Source organism: Chiloscyllium plagiosum, unplaced genomic scaffold, assembly GCF_037043375.1.
Source record: "Chiloscyllium plagiosum isolate Xiang-an unplaced genomic scaffold, Cpla_swu_hap1 HiC_scaffold_19, whole genome shotgun sequence".
Classification (NCBI taxonomy): Eukaryota; Metazoa; Chordata; class Chondrichthyes; order Orectolobiformes; family Hemiscylliidae; genus Chiloscyllium; species Chiloscyllium plagiosum.
The window spans coordinates 60,402,516-60,421,910 of NW_028270157.1; the positions used below are offsets into that span (position 1 = coordinate 60,402,516).

At 43.1% G+C, this 19,395-nt stretch overlaps 1 protein-coding gene across 2 annotated transcripts in view; it reads left to right on the top strand.

Annotated features, from left to right (window-relative positions):
• LOC122559510 (A disintegrin and metalloproteinase with thrombospondin motifs 20) overlaps window positions 1–19,395 on the top strand; it is a 384,605-nt gene that overhangs the window by 155,701 nt on the left and 209,509 nt on the right. For both annotated transcript variants that reach the window (XM_043709081.2, XM_087997440.1), the window contains 2 exons: window positions 7,855–8,001; window positions 11,657–11,798. In XM_043709081.2, coding sequence (XP_043565016.2) covers window positions 7,855–8,001; window positions 11,657–11,798 — 289 coding nt within the window. The remainder of the gene's footprint in view (window positions 1–7,854; window positions 8,002–11,656; window positions 11,799–19,395) is intronic.

Below are 19,395 nucleotides of genomic sequence, written 5' to 3' on the forward strand. Positions count from 1 at the left end.
CCACTTCCTACTGGTGGAGTCAGAAATAACTAACCCTCTGACATAGACTTTGGCAGTTTCCCAAAGGACGAAGGGGCTACTAACCGAGCCTGAGCTAATGTCTAGGAAAGGCCGAAATTCCCTAGAGAAGTACTTCACAAACTTATTGTCCTTGAGGATAAAGGGATCCATTTGTCAGTGCCTCGGGCCCACCATAGTGTCCTCAATCTTAACCAACAGGCGCACTGGAGCTGGTAATTGGAGATGGTAATATTACCAGTCATACAAGATGTCACCAAGTCCAGGGTTGCCACGGGGGTCAGAAAAAAATCAATCCTGCTGTGAAATTGGAAAAAAACATAGAATTCCTGCCTGTCAGGTGGAGACACCTCCAGACGTCCACCAACCCTAACTCCATACACAGATCCACTAATTGTTTAGTTTGTACAGACATCCTTTGGGCAACTTGTCTACCGTGGATGCATAAGATGATTAAAATCTCTCCCTTTAACAAACAGAGAAATAAGGAAGGAGAGGTCAAATATCAAGGTAAGCTAGCCAGTAATATTAGAAATGATAGTAAAAGTTTCTTTCAATACATAAGAAACAAATGAGAGGCAAAAGTAGAGACTTGACCGCTCCAAATTGATGCTGGAAGGCTAGTGATAGGAGATAAGGAAATCGCTGAAGAACGTAATAAATACTTTGTGTCAGTCTTCACAGTGGAAGACATTAGTAATATCCTAACAATTAAGGAGAGTCAAGGGGCACAGTTGGTGGCCACTACAAAGGAGAAAGTACATGATAAGCTAAAAGGTCTAAAAACTGATAAATCTCCTGGCCCATCCTAGAGTTCTGAGGGAGGTGGCTGAAGAAATAGTGGAGGCATTGGTTGTGATCTTTCAAAAATCACTGAAGTCAGGGAAAGTCCCAAATGATAGGAAAATGGCTGTTGTAACCCCCTTGTTCAAGAAAGGATCAAGACAAAAGATGGAAAATTAGAGGCCGATTTGCCTAACCTCGGCTGTTGGTAAAATTCTAGAATCTATCGTTAAGGATGAGCTTTCTAAATTATTGGAAGTGCAGAGTCAAATTAGAACAAGTCAGCATGGATTTAGTAAGGGGAAGTCGTGCCTGACAAACCTGTTAGATTTCTTTGAAGAGGTAACAAGTATGTTAGACCAGGGAAACCCAGTGGATGTAATCTACCTAGACTTCCAAAAGGCCTTTGATAAGGTGCCTCATGGGAGGCTGCTGAGTAAGTTGAGGGCTCATGGTATTTGAGGTGAGCTCCTGGCATGGATTGAGGATTGGCTGTCTGACAGAGGGCATAGAGTTAGGATAAAAGGTTCTTTTTTGGAATGGCAGCCAGTGACAAGTGGTGTCCCGCAGGGTTCAGTGTTGGGGCCCGAGCTGTTCATTTTATATATTAATGATCGGGATTTAGGGACTGGGGGCATTCTGGCGAAGTTTGCTGATGATACGAAGTTAGGTGGACAGGCAGGTAGTACTGAGGAGGTAGGGAGGCTGCAGAAAGATTTAGACAATTTAGGAGAATGGTCCAAGAAATGGCTGATGGAATTCAGTGTGAGCAAATGTGAGATCCTGCATTTTGGAGAAAAGAATACAGGCATGGAGTATTTTACAAATGGTGAAAAAATTCATAAAGCCAAGCTACAAAGAGATCTGGGAGTACTAGTTCAGGATTCTCTAAAGGTTGACTTGCAGAGTCCGTGGTTAAGAAAGCAAATGTAATGTTGTCATTTATTTCAAGAGGGTTGGAATGTAAAAGCAGTGAGGTGCTACTAAGACTTTATAAAGATCTGGTTAGACCCCATTTTGAATACTGTGTCTAGTTTTGGGCCCCATACCTCAGAAAGGACATACTGGCACCGGACTGTGTCCAGCGGAGATTCACATGGATGATCCCTGGAATGGTAGACCTAACATAGGATGAATGGCTGAGGATCCTGGGATTGCACTCATTAGAGTTTAAAAGGTTGAGGGGAGATCTAATAGAAACTTACACGATAATGCATGGACAGGGTGGACGCTAGGAAATTGTTTCCATCAGGCTGGGATACTAGGACTCGTGGGCACAGCCATAGAATTAGAGGGGTCAATTTAGAATGGAAATGAGGAGACATTTCTTCAGCCAGAGACCAGTGGGCCTGTGGAATTCATTGCCATGGAGCGCAGTGGAAGCTGGGCGTTGAATGTCTTCAAGGCAGAGATTGATAAATTCTTAATCTCACAAGGAATTAAGGGATCTGGGGACAGTGTGGGTAAGTGGCGTTGAAATGCCCATCAGCCATGATAGGATGGCGGAGTGGACTCGATGAGCCGAATGGCCTTACTTCCACTCCTATTTCCTATGTCTTATGGATATGCTGGGACTCGAGACTGATCAATTTAGAGAACGCATCTACTAGAAATTTGAGGGGATGGTCCAGAGGGCAATAGACATTTAAAACACCATATTCTTCCTCATTTATCAGGGCTTTGAGGATTACAAACCTCCCGTGTGTGTCTATAACACACTCCAGTAACTTAAATGGGAGATTCCTCCTAACCAATATAGCCACTAGAAGAAGGGAAAATGGATGGGTGGCTAGATGCCAACATACGGGCTGTTTATGCCTGGTTCAGGTATTTAAATGCCCTGGCTGCAGTATTGGCAGCAGGATGGAAAGAATACTACTTCTAGTATGAAAAGATGAAAGGTAAATCCAATCAAAGCCATTCTGCTCTCATTTCAAATACTCGCTATCATCCATGTGTGTCTTCTGTAATAAAGCAATATCCACCTTTTCCTTTCTAAGACTTGAGAGTACCTTCTTCCTCTTAATTGGTGAGTGACTCCCCTTGATGTTCCAGGTACACCATTTAATCAAGTCATTAGCCATAACCTTCTGCAGTAACATTTAGATTCCAGCGAGGAACAACTTGAATTACAAATCGCCGAGCCTTAGTATCACAAGATCCATCGAACATAAAAACTACATAAACTAAAACCACTACTGTCAACAAACTTACAAAACTATCAAAGATTATATACAACAAAAAACAAAAGAAAAATCAACATATAAAGCGCCATTGGTGCTGAAAAGGGGAACTCACCCCCTGCCCAAAGGAGGCATCTGCACACCCCAGAGCCCAACTTTCCATCCTGCTGCCAATACTGCAGCCAGGACATTTAAATACCTGAACCAGGCATAAACAGCCCGTATGTTGGCATCTAGCCACCCAACCATTTTCCCTTCTTCTAGCTAGAGCCGCACCACAAACACAAGTTAAAAAGAAAGAAAATACACCATGAAATGACAATGTGACCAAAGAAATTTTGAAAAAAAAGGGTAAGTATCCCACCCTTCTTTTGGTATAACTTAACTTAGAAATTGAAAGTACACTTTCCAACTGCCCCTGAGCATAGTTTAGACCAGATTATTATCAATTAGAAAAAGGAAAAGAAAGCCCCGGACTTCCTCTTTTTTTTAAAAAGAAACACAGAGACATATCCAAACAACACTACTACTTGTACATACTTAATTGTTCAGATTAAGTTATTTTGTCCACAAAGTCACTTGCCTTGTCCGATGTGTGAAAGAGATGTACAGATCCATCTAAGGTGATCCAAAGCACCACAGGATACCTCAGAATCCCAAGATCCCTCAGTCTTCTCTTGACATTCACATAGGAGTTTCTTTTCCACATCACCACCGCTGAGAAGTCCTGGAAGAACGTGATCTTCGAGCCCTTGTAAACTAGGGCCTTTGGATCCCTCCCCTGGACTCTGGAAGCCTCCATGATTCTCTCCTTATCTCTATTGTGATAAAACCGCACAAAGATAGGCCTGGATCCTATACTTGGAGGAGCCAATATCAGCTTCCACCACTGCGACTCTGTATTCTACCTCATCCAGGCAAAAGTGAGGACTGCAGATGCTGAAGATTAGAGTCAAGATTACAGTGGTGCTGGAAATGCACAGCAGGTCAGGCAGCATCTGAGGAACAGGAAAATCTATATTTCGAGTTGGAGCCCTTCATCAGGAATGAGCCTTCATTCTTGATGAAGCGTTCCTGCCTAAAACGTTGATTTTCCTGTTCCTTGGATGCTGCCTGACTTGCTGTGTATTTCCAGCACCACTCTAATCTTGGTTCTACCTCATCCGTCCTTTTCTCCAGGTCTCCCAGCTGCTGTTCATGCTTCTGCAACATGATAGAGGTTGGGGCCAGCTTCTCCTCGATCTGCTTACCCAACATCTTGCAAGATTTTGCAAGCTCTTTCTCCAGCACCTGGTAAGAAATAGAGTCCGAGTATCCTACAGCCTGGGCCACGGGCCCGGCCTCAGACACCTCCTTCCTTCTTTGGCATCCCTGAATGGCGAAAACCAAGGAAGTTGCACTTTGACCGTTTCCACGACATTTCCAGAGTCCCAGGATATCGCAATGGTCCAGGTAGGGTGGGATAGGACTTTGTCCCACTTGCAATGTGGTATGGAGCTCTGCAAGGTGATCTTCCTAGATCGCCACCATCTTGGATCCCATTAGTTTTTTTTTATTTTAATCTTTAGCCTGTTTACTATTGCTTAGTGATTTGTGTACGTAGCTCCTTAAATCTCACTGGCCTGTTCTTAACTTGTCATCATTTAAATATTACTCAGTTCTTTTTTTACCAAACTTACCTCCCATTTGCTTGTGGTGAAATCCCTCTGCTCCTGGATTGCCATCAATCTTTATATAATATGTTGCAAATGTGCACATACGGCTTCTATTGGAACATCAAAGTCATTAATAAGTATGAACTCAGGTCATTGTGAACTTTTATTTTACAATTCATTCATGGAATGTAGCATTGCTGGCTAAGTCAGTATTTTAAGGCCAGCTCTACTTGTCCTGAACTGAAATGGCTTGCTAGGCCATTTCAGAGGGCAGTTAAGATTCAACAATGCTGTCTGAAGTCACATATTGGGTCAGGCATGGATGGCAGATTTTCTTCCTTACAGGGCATTATGTGAACCAGATGGGTTTTAAAATAATAATCGATGCATAGTCACCATTGTTGAATTCAATTGAATTCAAATATCACCATTCCGTCATTAGTGGGATTTGAACCCAAGTTTCCAGAGCATTACCCTGTGTTTCTGGATTACCAGTGACATTAGCACTATGTTATTGCCTCTCCCCTGCTTGGCACATCCTTCCAATTCAAAACATACCCATTATCCTCATTCTGTCATTTACCTTCAATCTTCCAATCCAGGGAGTCATTTCTCTTCACTTTTTCATGTGCCTTAATTTTAGCGAGCAGTCTTTTATGGAGAACCTTATCAAATGACTCTGGAATTCTTAAATACTCATTCTTTGGACATTTTCCCTGACTATTACTTGAGTATTCTTTGTAAAATGAGCCTAACCCGAACCGGTTGTCCATCGTGTCTTGATTGTCAAGTAGTCAGAATCAAAACTCTTTCAAGACTGCTTTAATGCGGCTGGACAGTGTTTTTTGATTAGATTAGATTACCTACAGTATGGAAACAGGCCCTTCAGCTCAACAAGTCCACACCGACCCTCCAAAGAGTAATCCACCCAGACCCATTCCCCTACCCTATATTTACCCCTGACTACGGGCAATTTAGCATGGCCAATCCACCTAACCTGCACATCTTTGGACTATGGGAGGAAACCTATCTGGTATCTGTTGTATGATGGAACTTCATACAGCCACCTTGGCAGATCAGGTAAATTCGCAGCCATTAACCTTCTTTTAGGTTGTGATCTAAGGGACCTGACTGGCTTGATATGGCAGAGAGAAATGACATGGTAGGTTAATGAGAAGAGGCTTTGTTCTTAAATAAGATGTAGTTTATTGCATGATAGCAATCAGCTACAGGTTGCATTAGTAAGACTGACTTTTGGCACTGGAGCTACGAGGAAGTCACAGATAGTCGGTCTGTTTCCTTTGAGATCCAGAGTTGTTCTGCCTTCCTACTCCATTCAACATCACTAACATTGGGTGATGTTTAATGGTCTCCTCATAATTAACCTTTCCAGAGCCTAGTATGTTATATACAAGTATCTAACCGTTCACCTGCAAATTCCTGGTCGTTAAAGCATCGCCCTGTCTTGCTATTCCTGGGGATGACAATATTTATTGTTGAACAGGCAGCTCTGTGCTTTCTAGGTCAAAATTCTTTCCTACATAGCGAAAGTGATTATACATATTATGAGTTGACCCTAGATGTAGTACGCCAATTCATTACTGTTCCAGATGGGCTATCACAAGCTGTTAGGGTGAGGAAGGATGAACTAGCTTCCCTTCTTTATTCACTAACAAGATTACAACAAGGTTAATTTAAGAAGATTCCTTCCCTTGTGGATCTCTTTCTCCTGAATCCAAATGTTTTAGAAGGAGCCAATTTAACCAGGTTTTTATTAATTAACAAAATGTTTATTAATTACCATGTGTGGAAAGACGTCCTAATTTAACACCTATACGCAGAATAGAAATAAGAGATGAGTACAAAATGCCAAAAGTTTTTTTTTAAATGTTGCACAGATCATTTTCTGAATTGTTTGTGAAGGCCAGATAAGGTGATATTGCAGTTATTTTTCTGTTGTACTCGTAATTTTGCTGTCAAGTTAAACAGAAGATTTTAGGGAATTCTTGGTTTTTCAGCATGATGGAAGTTATTTGAATCTCAACCTTGCATTTTCTCATGCCATACAGTTATATTGTGGATTATATTTCTCGATGGGTTATTGTAATTGGTACTAGGAGCAATGGTCTTCATTTCTGATGAACCAATGAGCTGGGCTAAATTAGAACCAAATATAAATGAGGCTGATGTTGAATGTGCAGTGGAAAAAGGTATGACAACAATAGCTACATTTCTGAAAATGGAAGGAACATTGCTGTACCCAGTGTTACAAACATTGAATAATCTTGACATTACATATTATTGAAGTATTAACAACAACATTTAAACTAACCAATGGTAAAATTCAGATCAGATCAATTTTGCAAGCTGCCAATTTTTAAAATTTGCAATTTAAATAAAAATAAAATTAGGTTGTCAAAACAATCTTTGGCTATTCACATTGGCCTGATCTGTTTCAGAATATGACTTATCCTCTACTACATGTTGAAGGTTTTACCATCTAACAGTCAGATATTGGACTGCAGAGTCAAACCCATACAAAAATTAGGAACATTTACAACCATTTGCTAGTTTATAAACAACTGGCAGCATATTTTCAAGCCAGGAAGGTGAATTCTTCTTTCAACTGTTTCTCGATTAATTGTCACCTTGAGTCGAAGAGCTCCAAATTTTATAACAATTTGTGGGATCCAAATTGTGCTTGTGTGATAACATAAACTGGCCTCCTGCTCAAAACCTGACCTGCTACTCAATTCCATTTGCTTCAATAATTGTCAGGTCGAACATAAAGCAGGCCTTCTTTGGGACATAATCATGTTTAAATAATATCTCATCAATCTGTTCAGAGATGTTATTACATACTTGTAGTGCAGGTGGAGTTTGAACCCAGTTCTCCTAACTCAGAGGTAGGAGTATTACCACTGCACCACAAGGACCTCAGTGTCCTTTTGTATGCAATTGCTGGAAATGTGGCTTTACAGAGACAAGAGCATCAGACATTTAATGTTCCTGCACTTGTAAAGCAGCATTTCATCAGACTTATGAGTATAATAATTAAATGCATTGCTCTGTCTTTATGCATTCAAGTTATTAAATGAAATGTTTGACTAATTTTTTGTGCAAATCCTCCTCTGCTTATACTTTGCTATTGTTTATTCCAACTGTTACATTTGTGTTTTGCATTCATGTCTAGTAAATCATTGTTTAATTTGTAGGTTCAACATGCCTCACGATGATAGCTTCAAATGCAAAGAGGCAGGAATGAAACACCAGTTCCACGTGATGGCTCCAACCTTGAACTACCATACCAGCCCATGGACCTGGTCCAAGTGTAGCCGTAAATATATCACCGACTTTCTGGAGTATGTTTGTTTTAGTTACTCTCCTTGGTTTAATCTTCCAGTGTGTTGAAACGATACATATCACATGAAGTGTAGTTTGGGGTAGACCTGAACGAGTACAATTTATCTAGCTGTTTGCAGACAGTGTAATTGGCCAAAAGCCCCTGAAGTTGTCACACACATTTATCAATGATGGCTTTTATCTTGACAAAATAATCTCTGTTCCTTTGCATGTTTTTGCTGGGCAAAAGGTATCATAGCAACTGCAGAGATGGATTTTCATTGCTATGAAGCTGAGCCACTAGCTGCCTTAAAAAGCCTCTTTTCAAGATGGGAAATGTCATTTATAATTAGATTTTCCCCAGACATGACCCTTTGATCTTTTCCCCCTGCGCTCTCTTGATTGTGAACCTTTTACAAAAGCTATCCACGTTGATGAGGGAAACTTGGCATCACTTCATTCTTTGGTAGATCGGTGCTAAGGTCTTTTGAAATACAGCGGGCATTTAAGAACTGATAACAATTAAAAGTACAACAAAGTTGCATGCAAATGGGACATTTCAGGTCTATCCATAACATGGTAGTCTGCATTTCTGCTTCTCCCTGGAGTGTAACAGGTCAGAGCGCTGACAGTGGTCGAGAGGTGAACCTGTTATCAGGCTTCCAACATTGTGAAATGATTGCAAGATTGTACAAGATTTAAGCCCTTTGTATATCCCCTTTCTCTCTGTGGGAAATAAAACCATTTCCAATCATTACTTTTTCACTGTGCAATGGCTGAGTTCAAGAGCTCTGGGAACATGGTATTTAATGTGTCTCTTTGATATTGTGATGTGACCGGCAACTGCTTCAACATATTGGATGATGATACTCACCATCCTTTTATTAAAAAATGCCCGGTCTAGCTATAAGATTTCCCAAATTAAAAGCAAACACCATTCTTCCAACTTTCTCTCCTCTCTTTATTTGAAGGTTTGAATTACACTGGAGTACCACACATTGGCACCATGCATTTTCTGGCATTTTGGTCAAGTTTCCATTTCTCACCTGAATCAGTGCTGGTGACCTGTTTGCAAAGTGCAGTGCAGCCAAACGCGACTATTTTTCCACCCTTGACATCTGTGTACATGCTCTTTACAGCAGAGGTCACTGGATATCCGTCAACCTTGGGAACCTTTTCAATTGTAATAAAAATGTATTGCATGCATTACCTATATACTGGAACTTGGCAGCATTAGTAACATCGATTCTCCTGCTGCTTGGATGCTGCCTGATCTGCTGTGCTTTTCCAGCACACCACTCTCAACTTTGATCTCCAGCATCTGCAATCTTCACTTTCTCCTAGCATTAGTAGCACCTTGGCTGAGATTAACTGACTTGGCAGTGCAGTTAAATCAGGTACTTTCTATGTCCTGTGGCTTTATGTCCTGTGGCTTAATGTCCCATGAAGTTCTGTTATCACCTTCTGGACATTTTTTCCCTAATGATTCTTAGTGATGCTAACCTTTTTAGCTATATGTAAGAAAATATATTAGAAAAAGCATCAGGAAATGTATCTACATGAAAGCCAATACAATTATTGCAGATAACAACAAGGGAGTCAATGCATTTTCTGCACAAGTAGGTGTTTTAAAACAATTTTAGTTTGTTTTTGAACCTTCACTGGGAGAATAGTGTGAAGTAGTTGAAGGATTCAGAGGACTGATGAACTGATAGGCTGTGATACCCCTTCCATACTATTGACCACCTTTTTACTAATTAGTTCGATGGTTGCTTCTATAAGCTAAGAAGGTCTCATGAACTTTTACAATATGATAAAGGGAAAGATGCCGTCCATGCCAAGTAATCACTGCATGTCAGTCTAATCTGTGCTCATTGTGACTCCCTGGAGTAGGGTTTCAACTCCGCACCCTCTCGCTCTCAGTTGGAAAAATGCCAAAGAACCAGAGGGTTATGCTGAGAGTTTACGTGAAGATCAAAAATGCACTTTCCTTAGACCTTACAATCAACTTCGCTGTAGGGAAGAAACTGAGAGGAAAATACTTCCCCAGTTGGGAGAAAAGACAAGTAAAAATTGGATTGCCCCAGATCATTCTTGAGAGCCTCTTGGAAGCTGGTTCAAAAGATACTTTAGCAGAGACGAGACCAAGCTGTGGTGGTTGGTACTGGCTTGCACATGAATGTTGATCAAGTGGATCACTTGTTGGAGGCAAAGCTTTCCACGATGTCTACCACGTGTTTCAGAGATCACCATCTTATCTTCAGCAGCAGTGATGAGCAAATGCTAAGTGTCGCTTTAAGGTACGAGTGTCCCTTTAAGTAGCATTGGGAATCGATCTCAAATCCTTGTTTAGCTCCAAGTAACTGCTCACTGTCTGTGGAGTTCATTAACTGGAGCAGTCATCACACAGTCTCTTGAATGAATGTTAGCAGGCATTGTGATAGTCAGCTTGATAAAACTCTAGTATGGTAGTTCCTGGCTTTAATTCAGTTTTAGGTTCCATTTTGGCCACTTCCTTGCCCCTTCAGAGCCTAACATATTTGTCGAAAATCTTTCCAACTTTACGTGCCTCATCCTGGCCCTTTTTAATATGTAGCTGTCTACTATATTAGTTAGGAAATGGGATATGTGAAACCGTGGATGGAATGTTTCAAAATCTGTGACTTTTTCCACCGTGGAGAGCAAGAGCAGTGGCTGCATCAACATTTCCTCACCTCCACCATCCAGCATTCTGACTCGGGAACTTCATTGTGCCAGTTAACATCCTAGAACTGCCTCCCTATCAGAAGAATGCCTCAATCAGCACTAAAGTCGTTTTAGGAAGAATGGTCCACCACAGCCCCCTCGAGGGCTGGCCTCATCCATATCCCCAAAAAGGAATATTTAAAAATAGTTGATATGATGAAAAGGCAAGAATCCTATTTGATTTTGTCATTGTTTATAAATGAAGACCCTCAGAATTGGAATTTTAATGATTGCAACAGCTTGACCAGCAGATTGTGCTGGTATGAATTACTAGGTACATTGAAATGCAGACAAGCATCTCTTTCTGATATTTGGCCTGCAGGTTTAACATGGACCAGCTAGTAATTAGTATTTTACATTAGACTCAATCTGGCCAGCACATGATTTATGATGTTACTACTTGTTATTGGCATTTCTGTCGTCCAGAATTCCAAGAGAATTGAATTGAATTGAATTGAATTTATTGTCACGTGTACTGAGGCACAGTGAAAAGCCTTGTCTTGCGAGCAATACAGGCAGATCACACAGTTAAGTAGCATAGATAAATACATAATAAGTAAACAGTGGCAAAAACACAGGTACAGGCGAATGTTAAGAGTTTGTGAGTCCATTCAGTGTTCTAACAACAGTAGGATAGAAATTGTTACAAAACCGGCTGGTGCATGTGTTCAGGCTTCTGTACCTTCTCCCCGATGGTAGAGGTTGTAGAAAAGCGTTGCCAGGGTGGGATGAATCTTTGAGAATGCTGGCGGCCTTTCGTTGACAGATGTGTATGTCGAAAGGATTCTGCATTCGCAACAAATGCTATGAATGCCTTGTGCGCTCTTTTAATTATTTTACCCCCCTGCACTCCCCTCCCACCTATAGACCCGACAAATGGTCATGATATTTGACTTTAAAAGCTGACAGACTTGCCCTGTATGTTTCTAGCACTGGATATGGAGAATGCCTGCTTGATGAGCCAGTAACAAGGAGCTATGACCTTCCAGCCCAGTTACCCGGTCAAATCTATGATGTGAACAAACAATGCGAACTAATGTTCGGTGCTGGGTCGCAAGTTTGCCCGTACATGGTGAGTTATTTTATAACTTTTTGCTTAGTAAACATGTAAATGTTGTTATGCAGGCGACTATATAAAACCAAGAGGGGAGAAATTATATGAGGGCCACACAGGTATGGGACAACAGTGCTGTCTGAACCCAGGGGATTCATGGAAGTCTGTGCAGCATTGTGAGAGGTGACACTCCATGAATGAATTTTTCTCCCTGTAGAGTGGCATTTCGGCATACACTAATATTCGATATGATGGGAACATTTTATGCTGCTGAGCACGTGCAAGAATTCTAGAACTATTTCTTATGGTCAAGAGTTGTGTATGTACAGTTGTTCACAAAAAGAAATGCTAAGGAAATGAATTAATGTGAGCACAGATATGGCAAGGTTAAGTTTGATTCAAGGAGAAAGTGAGGTCTGCAGATGCTGGAGATCAAAGTTGAAACTTTATTGCTGGAACAGCACAGCAGGTCAGGCAGCATCCAGGGAACAGGAGATTCGACGTTTCGGGCACAGGCCCTTCTTCAGGAATGAGCAGAGAGTGTTCAGCAGGAGAAGATAAAAGGTAGGGAGGAGGGACTTGGAGGAGGGGAGTTGGAAATGTGATAGGTGGAAAGAGGTCAAGGTGAGGGTGATAGGTCAGAGTAGGGTGGAGGCGGAGAGGTCAAGAAGAAGACTGCAGGTCAGGAAGGCGGTGCCGGGCTGGAAGGATCCGGCTGAGACAAGGTGGGGGGAGGGGGGATGAAGAAGCTGATGAAGTCCAAGTTCATCCCCTGCGGTTGGAGGGTTCCCAGTCGGAAGATAAGACGCTCCTCCTCCGACCGTCGGGTTGTTGTGGTTTGGCGGTGGATGAGTCCAATGACCTGCATATCCTCGGTGGAGTGGGAGGGGGAGTTGAAATGCTGTGCCACAGGTTGGTTGGGTTGGTTCGTCCGGGTGGCCCAGAGGTGCTCCCTGAATCGCTCCGCAAGTAGGCGGCCTGTCTCCCCAATATAGAGGAGGCCACACCGGCTGCAGCGGATGCAGTAGATGATGTGGGTGGAGGTGCAGGTGAATCTGTGGCGGATATGGAAGTTTCCCTTGGGGCCTTGGAGAGAAGTGAGGGGGGAGGTGTGGGCGCAAGTGTTGCACCTCCTGCGGTTGCAAGGGAAGGTGCCGGGAGTGGTGGTTGGGTCGGTGGGGGGTGTGGATCTGACAAGGGAGTCGCGGAGGGAGTGGTCTCTACGGAAAGCTGATAGGGGAGGGGAGGGAAATATATCCTTGGTGCTGGGGTCTGTTTGGAGGTGGCGGAAGTGACGGCGGATGATGCGCTGTACATGGAGATTGGTGGGGTGGTAGGTGAGGACCAGTGGGGTTCTGTCCTGGTGGCGGTTGGAGGGGCGGGGCTCAAGGGCGGAGGAGCGGGAAGTGGAGGAGATGCGGTGGAGGGCACCGTCGACCACGTCGGGGGGGAAATTGCGGTCCTTGAAGAAGGAGGCCATCTGTGTTGTACGTATTTTGAACTGGTCCTCCTGGGAGCAGATGCGGCGGAGACGAAGGAATTGGGAGAATGGGATAGCGTTTTTACAGGGGGCAGGATGGGAGGAGGTGTAGTCCAGGTAGCTGTGGGAGTCGGTAGGTTTGTAGTAGATGTCCGTGTTGATTCGGTCGCCTGAGATAGAAACAGAAAGGTCTAGGAAGGGGAGGGAGGAGTCCGAGACTGTCCAGGTGAATTTGAGGTCGGGGTGGAAGGTGTTGGTGTAGTGGATGAACTGTTCAACCTCCTCGTGGGAGCACGAGGTAGCGCCGATACAGTCATCAATGTAGCGAAGAAAAAGATGGGGGGTGGGGCCAGTGTAGTTGCGGAAGATGGATTGTTCCACATACCCTACGAAGAGGGTATGTGGAACAATCCCCCCTCACTTCTCTCCAAGGCCCCAAGGGAAACTTCCATATCCGCCACAGATTCACCTGCACCTCCACCCACATCATCTACTGCATCCGCTGCAGCCGGTGTGGCCTCCTCTATATTGGGGAGACAGGCCGCCTACTTGCGGAGCGATTCAGGGAGCACCTCTGGGCCACCCGGACGAACCAACCCAACCAACCTGTGGCACAGCATTTCAACTCCCCCTCCCACTCCACCGAGGATATGCAGGTCATTGGACTCATCCACCGCCAAACCACAACAACCCGACGGTCGGAGGAGGAGCGTCTTATCTTCCGACTGGGAACCCTCCAACCGCAGGGGATGAACTTGGACTTCACCAGCTTCTTCATCCCCCCTCCCCCCACCTTGTCTCAGCCGGATCCTTCCAGCCCGGCACCGCCTTCCTGACCTGCAGTCTTCTTCTTGACCTCTCCGCCTCCACCCTACTCCGACCTATCACCCTCACCTTGACCTCTTTCCACCTATCACATTTCCAACTCCCCTCCTCCAAGTCCCTCCTCCCTACCTTTTATCTTCTCCTGCTGAACACTCTCTGCTCATTCCTGAAGAAGGGCCTGTGCCCGAAACGTCGAATCTCCTGTTCCCTGGATGCTGCCTGACCTGCTGTGCTGTTCCAGCAATAAAGTTTCAACCTTAAGTTTGATTCAACTATTGCTCTAATGTTTCAGTCAGTCTTTGAGGGATAGTTTTGATAACCACAGTGCCACCTCCTGTGTTAATAGAATTATAATGGAATTGTAATAGAACCATAATGCCTGCAAACTATCCACTGCATCTTTATTCATTTTGTTTCATTCAACTTTTTCTTCCTCCTTCCCAACCCAATTTCCTTGCTCTCCCAGAGATGCCAATCTCTATCCTTTACTGTTTGCCTGAGAACCTATCCCTAATGCCTCAATATTATTTAATAAACCAATTTGAAAAACATGCCTTCGGTATTAAAAGCAGTAATTTTAGATGGTATTGCAGCCAGGTCCCTACCTGTCCTCTGGCAGCTATGTAAATGCATTTTCCAATAAAGATCATGCTTTGCAATCTGGAGCAGAGCTCCTTGCTGAGTCCTCCTTCCCGAAGCCTCTTCCTTTCCTTTCCCCAGCCCAGTGCCTGCTGAGGCCAATTGTAATTCCCCAGGAGATGAGGAGGGAACCATTTGATTTAGTAGGAAGGGTATGGGCTGGGGACCCAACCAACCTCTTGACTCCATTCCTAGAAAATCACAGGCAGGAAGGTTGGAGAGCACCCTGCCTTTGCGGAGTCCAATTGAGACCCTTAAAGTCATCCTCCTCCTAATCCCACTGCTTCCCACACTTGCCTCTCTATCTAGGGATCTCTCCTACAGTGTAGCTCTGGCAATGGGCACCACTCTTGGTTCTGCTGTTGAAACTGGAGAATTGCTGACCTCTAATTGGTGGGAACGTCTTGGGGATGGGATCTCTGCCGTACTCAGGGCTGAATGAAACGGGACTTCTGATGCTATCCAGATAAGTTCCTGATTCCTAATGATTATGTCAGATCTCCTCGCGATAATAGAGCGGGGTTCCCACTCGTTATCCAATGAGCAAGCAAGACGACCATCCCACAGTAACTTCTCTCTGAGGTGTGTAGTTGGATAAGTGGATGGATGGATTCATGTGAGCGCTGGATTTTATTTCTTTTCCAGAACCTCAGAGTTGCAAGATTGTACAATGTGATCAACAGCTGCTGACATTGAGACATGTTCATTAGTGTAGATTTCATGGGTCAGTAATTTTCATTATTAATGATTGACCCAAGCATTCTTGTATCCTGCATCTACTAACGAGATACCATTGAATAGCTGCTACATTTATGTCTTTTAAAAAAAAGTTACTTGCAGATCTCCTTTATCTTATGCTCCAGATTTGCATTTCATTGCCAATGTCATAGGAGACTAGAGAGTAGAGTACCTGAGGCAATAAGTGGACATCATCAGGTGAAATGTCCTCAATGTCATTGGAATGTGTCAGTACTGCTTCAAATGGCTCAGTGCTAATTGCAATGGAGAAGCCAGGAGGACCGAGTTAGAAATTGCAGAGATTAGAGCCGAGGTAGTTAAAGACACAACTGTCAGTGGAGAAATGAAATGAACCAGAGATGAACAAAGGCCAGAACTGGAGGGATGTAGAATTCTCAGCAGGTTGCAAGCCTGGAGGAAACAATAGAGATGGCTAGGAGCACAAGTCAAACCAAACGGGGACAATGTTAGCTCTCAGTAATGGGTGGGCTTGATTTGGCTTGGAATTAATTTCAAACCCAGCCACCTTGAAAGCCATCCACATGCAATTGTAATGGAGGTTGGATAAGGTACATGTGGACTGATTAGCTCTTTAGATATCAGACAGTTGTTGAAATTGTAGAAAGAAGCTATATGTCCCTATTACAGCACGGTTTTGTGTTTTTTCAACTGAATGCTAGGAAATTCAGTAGGAAGGGAGGAAGGGAGGAAGACCATAGAGTAGATGCCTTTACAGCACTGCATGTGGAGTAGAGAGTATAGAGTGTACAAAATCTAAACCTGTAAATTGATTCCTTATAATCTTGCCACAAAATCATCCCTAAATACAGCATCCCGTCATGAACTTCCCCACATGATCCATCAGATTTCCTGATTTTCTTGCAATCACTGGGCCCTGTAATTATGTTGGACAACCTCCTCCAGAGCATTCTGTATCCTGCTCCTACCCCTGCTACTCAGTCGCCTTGTCAGTCATTGGCAGCCAAATTAGCAGCTGAATGGGAAATAAATTCAAGCATACCTCCTACTTAAAAACTCAGTATTGTGAGGGATCACTCACTTTTGACCAGAATTCCTCCTGCTCTGAACCGACACTACAGTGAATATCAAGGTCACTGTTCTTGTCAGAAGTATTTGTCAAGTCATACAACATGGAAACAGACCCTTCATCCAATTAGTCCGCAGTGACCAGACATCCCAATCTGACTTAGTTCCATTCGCCAGTACCTGGCCCATATCCTCTGCACCCTTCCTATTCATCAACCCACCCAGATGCCTTTTAAATGCTGTAATTGCGCCAGCCTGCACCATATGCTCTGGTAACTCATTCCATACACGCACCACCCTCTGCATGAAAATGTTGCCCTCTCAATTTCCCCTCTCACCATAAACCTCTGCCCTCTAGTTTTGGACTCCCCCAACATAGGAAAAAGGCCTTGGCTTATCATGTTAAAAATCACACACCACCAGGTTATAGACCAACAGGTTTAATTGGAAGCACACTAGCTTTCGGAGCATCGCTCCTTCATCAGGTGGTAGTGGAGGGCTCAATCCTAACACACAAAATTTATAGCAAAAATTTACAGTGTGAGGTAACTGAAATTATATATTGAAAAATTGATTGTCTGTTAAGTCTTAAGAAAGACAATCAATTTTTCAACGTATAATTTCAGTTACATCACACTGTAAATTTTTTGCTATAAATTCTGTGTGTTAGGATTGAGCCCTCCATAATCACCTGATGAAGGAGCAACACTCTGAAAGCTAGTGCTTCCAATTAAACCTGTTGGACTATAACCTGGTGTTATGTAATTTTTAACTTTGTACACCCCAGTCCAACACTGGCATCTCCAAATCTTGGCTTATCACCCTATCCATAACCCTTTGATTTTATAAACTCTTTAAATCATTGCTCAGCCTCTGATACTCAGGGGAAAAAGCCCCAGCCTATTCAGCCTTTCCCTATAGCTCAAACCCTCCAGTCCTGGCAATGTCCTTGTAAACCTTTTCTCCAGCCTCTCAAGTTTAATGACATCCTTCCTGTAGAAGGCCGACCAGAATTGTATGCTGTATTCTAAAAAGTGGTCGCACCAATGTTCGTGCTGCAACATGACATCCCAAGCTCTATGCTCAATGTTCTGACCAATGAAGGCAAGAATGCCAAACATCTTTGTGGCCCCATCTACCTGCAACTCCACTTTCAAGGAATTATGCACTGCACTCCAATATCTTTTTGTTCGGCAATACTGCCCAGGGCTCTACCATTAAGTGTATATGTCCTGCCCTGGTTTGCCTTCCCAAAATGCAACATCTCACATTTATCTAAATTAAACTCCATCTGCCATTCCTTAACCTATTGACCCATCTGATCAAGGTCTCTTTGTACTGTGAGGTACTTTTCTCCACTATTCTGGTGTCATCTGCAAACTTACTAACCATGCCTGCTATGTTCACATCCAAATCATTTATATAAATGATGAAAAGCAGTGAACCCAGCACTGATCCTTGTGGCATGCTGCTGGTCACAGGCCTCCAGTCTGAAAAGCAACCCTTCACCACCACACCCTGTCTTCTACCTTCAGGCCGGTTTTGAATCAAGTTGACCTCTCCCCTGCATCCCATGTGATCTAACTTACAAACCAGTCCACCATACAGAACCTTGTTGAATGCTTGCTGAAGTCCATATAGACAACTTTTACCACTCTGCCTTCATCAATTGTCATCCCTTTAAAGAAAACTCAGTCAAGTTAGTGAGACACAATTTCCCATGCATAAGGACAATCTCTCATCTGTCCTTACATTTCCAAATACATGTAAATCCTGTCCCTCAGAATCCCCTCCAACAACTTATCCACCATTGACATATGACGTACCAGTTGATAGTTTCCTGGCTTTTTCTTACAGTCTTTCTTAAATAATGGCACCATATTGCCAACCTCCAATAATCCAGCACCTCACCTGTGGCTGTTGATTATACAAACTTCTCAGTAAGGGACCTGACAATTTCTTCCCAAAAAAGAGAAAATGCTGGAAAATCTCAGCAAGTCTGGCAGCATCTGTAAGGATAGAAAAGAGCTGATGTTTCGAGTCTAACTGACCCTTTGATAATTTTTTCCCTAGCCTCCTGCAAAATGCCTCATCAGGTACCAGAGACTCATCTACTTCTATGCATTTTAAGATTGCCAATACTACCACCTGTGTCACAAAATCTCTTTCAAGACCTCATGATGTTTATTTCCCCAAGTTCCTTAGCTTCCATGTCTTTCTCCACAGTAGATACTGACATGAAATACCTGTTTTGTATCATACCCAACTGTTGTGGTTTCATACATAGATGGCCATGTTGATCTTTAAGGTGCCCAATTCTCTCCCTAGTTATTCTTTAGCCTGTGATGACCTTATAGAATCTCTCTGGATTCTCCTTAATCCTATTTGCAAAAGCTATTTCATGTCATCTTTTTGCCCTCCTGGGTATCCTCCTGCTGCCCTTATACTTCTATAGGGATTCACTCAATCCCAGCTGTCTATATCTGCCATACGCCTCCTTTTTCTTGACCAGAGCCTTAATTTCTCTGGTCACCTACCATTTCCTACATCTACCAGCCTTGCCCTTCACATTAACAGGAACATACTGTTTCTGAACTCTCCTTAACTCATTTTTAAAGGCCCTCTACTTCTCAACTTTTCCAGTGAAATTAGATCAAAGTTGTATCATAGTTTTTGTAGGGGAAGCCAAGATCTATGTTGTTATGCTGCTGTGAATATATTTCTCTGTAGGAGTAATTAAGTCATTTTGCCAATGCTTTTTTTTAATCACAAGTACTAAACAACTTGCTTCAGGGTCAGTCTGAGTATTGGAAAGAACAAATATGAATTAAAGCCCAAAACCACAGCCACCATGTTCAATGTATTTGACGAATTCAAAAATCTGAT